The sequence below is a fragment of the Sarcophilus harrisii genome, chromosome 3, assembly GCF_902635505.1.
Source record: "Sarcophilus harrisii chromosome 3, mSarHar1.11, whole genome shotgun sequence".
Classification (NCBI taxonomy): Eukaryota; Metazoa; Chordata; class Mammalia; order Dasyuromorphia; family Dasyuridae; genus Sarcophilus; species Sarcophilus harrisii.
In genome coordinates, this window is record NC_045428.1 from 521,831,963 (window position 1) to 521,841,986 (window position 10,024).

The 10,024-nt window shown below is 36.9% G+C and overlaps 1 protein-coding gene across 1 annotated transcript; it reads left to right on the forward strand.

Moving 5' to 3' along the window:
• The first annotated feature begins 6,172 nt into the window (after window positions 1-6,172).
• Window positions 6,173-9,238, forward strand: ARL11 (ADP ribosylation factor like GTPase 11). The gene is made up of 2 exons (XM_003764569.3): window positions 6,173-6,458; window positions 8,414-9,238. The coding sequence occupies exon 2, from the start codon at window positions 8,433-8,435 to the stop codon at window positions 9,015-9,017; it is 585 nt and encodes a 194-aa protein (XP_003764617.1). The 5' UTR covers window positions 6,173-6,458; window positions 8,414-8,432; the 3' UTR covers window positions 9,018-9,238.
• Window positions 9,239-10,024: the final 786 nt, after the last annotated feature.

Below are 10,024 nucleotides of genomic sequence, written 5' to 3' on the forward strand. Positions count from 1 at the left end.
GTCAAGAAAACTCCAAATGGGGTGATGAAGAGTTGAACATGACTGAAATGACTGAACAATAAAACAAATATGTATACATATGAATTTTCATGTTTTTTTAGCAAATAATGTTGATTCATTAGTATTCCCTACAGAAAATGGTGCTTGCACTTACAAAATTCTAAGAAGCAAACATAACTTTATAGATGCAATAAAAAAGAGAGTAATACTATAAAAATGAGCCTCAGCAATCACAGTTTAATAGACCCTACAACACTCACTCCGAAGAGTAATCAGCACTGCTTTGGGTTCTTATATTCACCTGTGTCTTCTGAGATACCAACATGGAAAAAGCCTATTTAGAAAAATGTGAGCATTTGGATATGATTACTCTGAGATAATGGGATTTCTAAATTATTTATCCTGGGTTTCTTTTAAATTTTTTTCTTTTTTCTTTTTCAAATAATGGGTTCAAAAATTCATTTCTATGACTCAATCTAAACCATAGCTGATTTTTTGAAGTACCTGAAATTTTTGTCTATGGATTATGTGAGTAAAGTGTTTTGCTGATGTATTATATTATATCTGTAGCATATCTCTAAAAAAGTTTTGCATAAAGGGTGTTATTACATAGTTTAAAATTTTTAAGAGGGTATTATTTTCCCAAATAATCTATTACATCTTTTAAAATTAATAAAAACCATTATATTAACATTTATAAGTCATTACAATAAAAAGTTCAATATATAAACAATTAGAGCCATATATTTGTTTTGTCTGCTTCCCATCTTTTTTGGCCCTATATTTGTATTCTAACTTATTCTAGACTATGTTGATTTATCAATACATCCCCAAATCCTCATCAATAGCTATTAAATCTTCATGGTATACCTACGTATACTCTAGCCATCATCCATATAGCATTCTTGTCGGAACCTTGGAGAATGGCCCTTTTTAGAAGGGAAAAATGATAACTGCATTCTTAGAAATGTTTAGACACTAGATACCCACCTCATTAGCCTTGTCTTCATAAACTTGTCTGTATTAATTGCCAAGGGGAACTACACGAGGCCCCTACAAAGAGATGGAGATTTCTAGACCATGTAATACTAGAAGGTGTTAGTTACCTATTGCCACATATATATTATACAACATGTGTGCCTCAGGAACTTCTATGAACTTTGTGGAGTCAGTGCTTGCTTTAAAAGTATAAGAAATTCTGGGTTAGTTAAAATGATCAATGAGTACCCCACATTAATATCAACCAGTGAATCAGAAGACCAAAATCTAATTAGAGAAAGATCATCATAAAAAAATCATATAGCAAATGCAAAGATTAGAAATGACTAATTGTAAGAAACTTTTCTGTAATCCATGACAGAATGGAGGAATTGAAAGTTCACAATATCAGGCTAGAGATAACCTTTACTGGGAAAAATCAAAATCAATCTTTCCCTGTCAGAGATAATTAGAACAGAGAAGTTTAAGTGTAGAGGAAGATATGCAGAAGGCAATTAACACCTATAGCCTGCTGAGCAGCCAGGGTTGAGAATAAATCCAGGGATAGCGCCAATAAGTGAGAAAAAGATTTAATTAAGCAATGATTGAAAACAGTAAAGTTTAGTAACAGGCATATTTAATTTGTACCTACCTAGGTGCTATAATTTTGAACTTCATTGGAACATGTATATCAAGTTATTATGAGTAGATGGCAGAGATTAGTCAAAAGATGCACTAAATTTGATAAAGAATTGTGTTTTTTTTTTAAATACAATGCATTAATTAGTGAACGTGCTTCTTTCATTTATCAATGCCTGAAGGAAGCCTAATTTCGTGGATTATACACTAATTCCATGCATGAACAGGTATTTACTGTTCACCTGGTAGCAGCTGTCCAACATTCAGGAATACTTTTTAGGAGGAATTGATTGGCATCCTTAGGGTTTGTGCTACAAGATCAAAATCTAATAGATGGCATTAATCTTCAAAAATTAGTTTAGCTTTCTATAGGAAACCATTTCCAAAGGAACTAATTCCGTAGCATGAGTTAGGTTAGCTCAAAACATAATCATATCTGAGGTAACATTGTGTATTGGAAAAGAACACTGAACTTAGAATCAGTGTCCAGGTTCAAATTGTTTTTCTGATTTTTATTACTTGAGTGATTTGAGCAAATCATTTAACTGCCTCAGGTTGGGCAGATAAGTGGTGCTGTGAATAGAGTAGTAGACCTGGAGTCAATCAGACTCATCTTCCTGAGTTCCATTGTGGTCTCAGATACATATTAACTGTGTGGCCGTGGCCAAGTCACTTAACCCTGTTTGCCTCCGTTTTCTCATATGTAAAATGAGCTGGAGAAGGAACTATCAAACTACAAAAGTATTTTTGATAAGAAAATTCCAAATAGGGTCATAAAGAATCAGACAGGACAGAAAAGATTCAAATGACAATAAAAATGAAAGGTTGGGTTGATTGACATATAAGATCCCTTTCAATTCCAGATCTATAATTCTATGATCCTGGATAATTAATGTCCTATTCAACTCTGTAACTTTTTATTCCTCACATTCAGGATGGAGGGTTTTGGGTAATCACAATTATCCAAATATGGCTAGAGCCGTCATTCAGTGCTTTCTCTAACAGACTAGGCAGAAACTATAAACTAAAATATCAAAGCTTTTCAATGGGATAAATTACAAATTACAAAGGAAAATCCAGTAGTAGAATTACTCCATACACAAAAAGCTGAATCTCCACGATATCCTGAAACTAGTGCAAGAGCTGACATGCCCTGTACAACTCATGTTTCTAGAGCTGCACTGGATTTAAAATAATCAATAAACATTTATTAAATGCTTACCATGTGCTAGACACTGTGCTCAATGCTAGAAATGCAAAAGGAGATAAAAAGATATTTTCTTCCCACTGAAGGAAGATCAAAGTATAGTATTTTCAACTTTTTTTTGTTGTTTGTTTGCTTGATTTTTTTTCTTTCTGTTTTTTTTTTAACCCTTTTAGATTCGATTTTTCTTGCAAAAGCATGATGAATGTGGAAATATGTTTAGAAGAATTGTACATGTTTAATCTATATTTGATTGCTTGTTTTCTAGGGGAGAATGGAGGAGAGTGAGGGAGAAAAATTTGGAACACAAGGTTTTTTTTTTTAGTTAAATATGTATTTGGAAAAATAAAAAGCTGTTTTTTAAAAAAGATATCGTCCTCCCTCTGGTAATTTACAATCTAATGGGAACATGGATTTATCTGCCAGAAATCAAATGGACTTCATTTCTGCTTCCTTTTGCTGGGGCTATTTTTCTATCCCTATGAAGCTTCTTTTCCCCATTTTTCAGTCACTGATACCAAATAATAACAATGAACAATTATTAAGTACTTATTGTATACCAGGAACCATACTAAATATTTTACAATTATTATTTCATTTGATATTATTAAATTATTATTATTATTATTATCCCATTTTTACAGATAAAGAAATTGAGGCAAATGGTGAAGTAACTTGTCCAAGTTCACACAATTAAATGTTGGAGGCTGGATTTGAACTTAGGCATTCCCTGACTCTATGCCCTGTTCTATTCTCTGTGCCATCTAGCTACCTCTGCTGTTATAAGTGAAACCTGCTGTTGAATCTCCAGCTTTCTCAAAAGGAAGGTCATCCCTCCCAATTTTGTGAGATGGCCCTATCTAATATACTGAAGATTAAATCAACAAATTTTCATCTTATGTGAGACCCACTGGCATTCAGATCATATGAAAAGACCCTTTAGGCATCTTTTAAATTTATTTTATTTTATTTTTTAAACTTTTTTTCTTATCTTTTTTATATTAAAGTTTTTTTTATTTTCAAAACATATGTATAGATAATTTTCAACATTCACCCTTGCAAAACCTTGTGTTCTTAATTTTCCTCCCTTCCTTCCCTCCCATCTCCCCTAGACGGCAAGTAATCCAGTATATGATAAACATGTGTAATTCTTCTATAAATATTTCCATAATTATCATGCTAAGATCTTTTTTTTTAGAAAACAAAACAAAAACAAAAACAAGACCATTGATTTTTATGTCCCATAACCCACTGTGAGAAATCTTTCAGACCTCCCTCCTTGTTGGGCTATACAAATTTCTTTCAACAACTATCATGCTCAAAACAGTTAGTACCTGGACCTTGCCAATGTCCTTGAATTTTTGGTAAGTCTAATGAAGATATTTAGAAGTACTGGAGAAAGGAGGGAGCCCTTTGCCCAGCACTCGGACTTCCTCTGTAATGGTTCTTGGCCCTCTGACATACAATCATAGAATTTCAGAAGATGGAGGTTCCCTAGAGATTCAATTTCTTCATTCTATAGATGAAAAAAACTAAGTCATAGGGAAAGTCATTTGCCCAAGGTCATAAAGAATATAAAGGGAGTGAGAATGTACCCCTTAATATCTCTCTCTCTCTCTCTCTCTCTCTCTCTCTCTCTCTCTCTCTTTCTCTCTCTCTTTGTCACACACACACACACCCTTCCCTCTGGAAACAAATGAACAAGTAGTCCAGCAACCCATAAGAGAGACTATATTTTTGCCTTTTTTTATGTTCTAAAAGCTTAACACTGACTGGCATAGAGTAGGCAATTAATAAATGTTCATTGTCTGATTGGCAACCCTTCACCAACTCTTCTGCCATTTCCTGGCAACTAGGGTTCTTATGGGGAGAATGTTGTTTCAATTTTTTCCAATTCCTCCAAAATCAAAACTTGTCAGTCCACGTCCCACTTCTTCAGGGTCTGGTTCTCTGCTAGTTTGATAAACTAATATGTACTAAGCTGTTCAGTGGATATTCTATTAATATCTCTCTACTAATAAAGACATTCTGCTGTTAATCCAAAGAAACGGCCCCCAACAGTGTGAATTTCGGAGCACCAATGGGATATTCACTGGTGGGCTATTAGGGGAGATGAGAGCTCTATCCTTCCTTCAAATGATACCACTTAAGTGATTGTCTTAGAATCTTAGAAGCATGAAAGTGTTAAATAGTGGTTAGCATGTGTCTGGCATACAGAGGTACCTAATAAATGTTAATTGGGATTATTTGGTAGCAGTGACTCTGAAAAAATAGTGAAAGGAAGTTTCTAAGGGAGAGGGGAATAACACCTGTAGCAGCAAAAGGAAGCAGAAATGAGACTCAGCTATTTCTAGAAGAAGTAATATTCCCATTGGATGTAAACTCTTTGAGGGCAGAGAATGTCTTTTTGTTAAGTACCTTGTCTGGTATGTACTGGTTCATCTTACAGAGAAATTAAAGCTTGAAGAGGGGAACTGACCATTCAACTAATATGTAACAGAGCCAGAATTTACGTCAGGCAATCTAATTCCAAATATAGGACTCTGTCAAAAAATTTTGGGAGGGGTCTATGAGTAGAGCTAACCACCTTCAGCACCTGCTATGGTTTATATTACTGATATCCATTGCATTGTTTCATGGATGTTTTTGTTAGTTTTCTTGTAGGTAATAATAATGATAGATAGCATTAATATAGCCCTTTAAGGTTTTAATCTATTTTATTTCATTTGATTTACCCAATAATTCTGGGAGGTAGATGCTTTTATTACTAACCCTTTTACAGATGAGGAAATTGAAGGGGAGAAAGAGAGAAGGAAACACACATTAATTAAGTACCTATTACATGTCAAACACTGTGTTAAGTGCTTCACAAATATCTCATTTCATCCTAATGATAACTCTACAGTATTTTTAATCCTATTTTATATTTAAAGAAATGGAGGCATTCAAAGTGTTTAACTGACTTGCCCACGGATACCACTAGTAAGTATTTGATTTGAAGTCAGATTTTTCCTAATTCCTAGTTCTGGGAGGGCCCTATGCACTGTACCAACCTAAGTACATATCTCTAAGCTTGTATAAGAATCCCTAGGGATGAGAAAAACGCTGTGGGACTTGATGAAAAGGGAAAAGGGAACACAGTTTTTAACTCAAGACCTTTCTAATAGAAAACAGCCAAGGCTGCACAGATTATGAGAAGGCAACAAGAAGAAAGCCAAATGCACATCAGCAGGGCTCTTTCTGTGGCCTTTGGATTCTGGGTTGCTAGGATACAGAAGCATCTGATGAGAAGATCTGGGAGCAGCCTGCATGAGGCACCCCCTCCACAGCCCATGAATACAGGAGTCCCTTGTGTCAGTCCCCAGGCTGGGCCAGGCGAGAGGGAGAGGGAAAAAAAACAACCCTTATTATCTCACTGAGAGGCTGCAAAATTGCCACACTGACCCACCCCCCATCCACACCCATGTGAAAAGGAAATAGAAGTCAGAGTAATAGCAAAAGTGACCACACGCACTTCCTTAAGACCTTGTTTTCAGTCTCTCCCTCCCTGCACTGGCTGAGATCAGATCAGCTCCATGGGACACTTGAGATCGAACCCGAGAGGAGAAATTGCCTAGTACTGCTTAACTAGATGGAGGTAATTTTTATTCGATTATTCTGGTGGTCAGGGGTTGAAAAGAAAGGCACAGCTGCTCACTATTTGCCTTTGTTTCTTCGCAAGGGCAATGGAACTTTTGCTTTGCACATTCTCTCGTTTGATCTTCACAGCACACTTCCGAGATAGATGCTATCATAAATTTCTTTTACAGATGAGAAAACTGAGAGCCAGAAAAATTAAGTAAATTGTCAGGATCATGTGCCTTGTAAGTGGACCCCCTTGTTGAGGTCAAAGGCTTGTCAGCAGTTCTAAATTGGGGTCTAGTGGGAATGATCCTCACCTTCTGAAAGTTTGGGTCAAAAAAATAAAACAAAATACCCTCTCTCCCCCCCAAAAAAGTTACATATTGGATATATTTTCAGAATTTTTCAATATATCAATCAGTTATGTTCTCCCCCCATCCCCTCATAAAAATACCATTTGTCATATGGAATAGCTCTCTGGGAAGGCAAGGGAGAGGGGAATACTTGGAATATCTATGATGATGTAAGAAACAAAAAATATCAATACAATTTTTAAAAATAACTTAAAAATCATAAATCCAGGGGAAGAAGGGATATTGTCCCTAAACCCCTGCTCCTCATTTTTCAGGAAAATTATCAGGGAAATTAAAGGATTTCTACAAGGTCAGAGAGGGAGTATGTTTCAGAGATGGAATTTGACCCCTACTACACAGCCATTGTTTTTTCTTATTCTATCATGAAAGGTAATTATCTGAGAATGGTGATCATATAGGCTCATCAGGTTTAAAACTGGAAGGACCCTAGAGGTCAGTTCTCCAACCTTCTCATTTTAGAGAGAAGAAAGCTGCAGCTTCTTCTGGGTTGTGATTTGCTCATAATTGTGTAGGGTGTAAGAAACAAGGAGCAGAGTTTGGGAATGTTTGTACCATTTGGGTCACTCAGTTTTCTACCATCTGTCCATAAGTTATTTATTGAAAATCTCATTTGCAGAAGCTCTCATAGAGGAAGTTCCAAGGGCAGCAGAAGATGGTGTTTGGGCTAACTCTTTCACTCTAATGAGCCTGGGGGTTTCCCTGAGTTTGAATTTAAGAAGAAAAACAGAAGTTAGCATCATAAGAGAATAAAAATGGAAGCCACTGCTCAGTGTTTTTGTTTTTTGTTTTTACTAAGCCATTAACCAAGGTTATCACATCTATATAATAAACATTTGTATTGTTTTTTTGTTTTCATCCCTAAAGAATGGCAGGGCAGGCTATATTTATTTTGGGGGGAAGGAAGGGGGTTAGCACTTATTCTGTTGTAAGAAATCTCCCTCATGAAAAGTCAGTGGGTGTTGATCTGGGTTTTTCCTTCCCTCTGTGACATTTCTTGGCTGAAATCAGATCAACTCCCTGGGAGACTTGAAACTGAAGTGACACATCCTCATTTGTTGATTCTAGGCAGTCATTTCAAAAAACCTAATATCTAAGCTAGTTCCTATTTTCTAACTGAAATTACAAAAGATCTTGTTATTCTGGGGGGTGGAAACTCTTCTGTGGGCTTGCTGAGGGTCAATTGATTCAAATAGCATATATATTATCTACCATGTACTAGGTACTGAGCTAAATGCTAAAGATATAAAGAGAGAAACAAAAGTCAACATGTATGCAGATGAAATCAATGCAAAATTTATGCAAAATATAGAGTCATCACGTCAAGAAGGTGGGGAGCTGGGAATGTTGGAAAGGCCTCTTACAGGAAGGGGTGTTCAAATCAGCTAAGGGAGGGGAGGAAGAAGAGCATAGGAACAGTCTATGGAAAGACACAAGGAAGACATAGGATGTCATGAAGAAGGGAATAGTCCGTTTGACTGGAAGATGAGTGTATGAGTGATCAGACTGGAAGGATAGGTTGGGACCAGATTGTGAGAAGCCCTAAGGGCCCAGCATCCAGAAAGAAAAAGTCAATTACTATTGGATTGTTTTCTTCTAGGATTTAGCCAGTGGCCAAGATGGGCAACTTGAATTTCAAAGCTCAGTACAAGGAGGTACCCCGAGTGCTTATAATGGGCTTGGACTCTGCCGGTAAGACCACCCTCCTCTACAAACTGAAGAGCAACCAACACGTGGAGACCTACCCCACTGTGGGCTTCAATGTTGAGTCTTTGGAGGCATCAAAGTATGGGTCCCTGACTCTTTGGGATGTGGGGGGTCAGGACCAACTTCGGTCCAGCTGGAAGGACTATTTAGAGGATACTGACTCCCTCCTCTATGTGCTGGACAGTACAGATGAAGACCGGCTGCCTGAGGCTATGGTGGAGCTGGAAAATGTCCTAAATAATGCTCATATGGCTGGTGTACCTTTCTTGATCTTAGCCAATAAGCAAGAGGTGCCAGGGGCCCTGTCTTTGCGGGAGATTAGGGATAGGATGCGTCTGGAACGATTCAGTGATCGGTGTTGGGAGCTTCGGGGCTGCAGTGCCCTTACAGGGGAGGGGCTGAAAGAAGCTCAGCTAGCCCTGGAGAGACTTCTTGAGTCCCGAAAGCAGATATGTCCTTACAGTGTGAGAGTGAACGGAGAAAGGAAGAAGTCATGACTGATTAGGAATATTGTTGACTAAAAACTGGGCAAACAGTAACCTTGAAAAGTTGAGAACTCTGATCAACACAATAATCAATCACTTTTCCAGTAGACCAATGATGATTTAAAAAAAAAAAATCCTATGCTCTTTAGGCAGAGAACTGATATTCTAAATATACAAAAAGAAAACATATTTTGAAGTGGCCAATATAATAAATTGTTTTACTTAACTCTGAATATTTATGACAAGTGTTTTGGTTTTCTTAGCCGCCCCCCCCCCTTTTTTTCCAGTAGGGAGAGGGAAGTGGGAAGGAGAGAATCTCTGTAAATGAGAAAACTCACAAAACTTAAAAAAAAAAAAAAAAAAAAGCTGGGGAACCAACTAATCATTAATAAGTCTGACTATACCGGTTTATCAGTCGAGAAATTCCCCTGCTCCTGGAGATCATATTTGTTTTCACAATAACTTACTCTCACTTGAATTTCTAAAGCATCCAGAATATAACAATACAACCAATAATAATAATCTTCCACCATCTTCTACACTAAAACAACCAGCTGCCAAACTGGTTCTTTAATTTCACCATTTACAAATTAAGGTGCTTTCAGTTTTGCTTTTCTTTTCATGCCTTGTAAATTCATGAAGTTTGGAATAGGAGACATCAGATTTTCCCTGAAACAACGGCTTTATGCTCCCTACATTTTCAAATCCATCAAACTAATGTAAGATCTATTTTAATCTTCCCTCAGTGGCTTTTTGGACTTCTAGTTGACTAGTAGTTACTCCTGGACTTCAACCTTCTATAGTTACTACTGGAGGAAGATGGCTGGAGAACATCATAGTGATCCTTAATATGAACAAACTCTTACTAATTAGGTGCTCAGGGGAGGAGCAAAAATATTGGGCATGAATGGAGTCTAACAGCATTTTAGGAAGATGGCCAGAGTACCAGATAACTTCCAAGGTCCCTTCCAGTTTTAAAACCATGATCTCATTGAAACCCTGCTTTCTGTAGCTGGATG

Bases quoted from the DNA above. Each gene is read 5' to 3' on its own strand.
- ARL11 (XM_003764569.3), top strand. From the start codon at position 8,433: ATGGGCAACTTGAATTTCAAAGCTCAGTACAAGGAGGTACCCCGAGTG.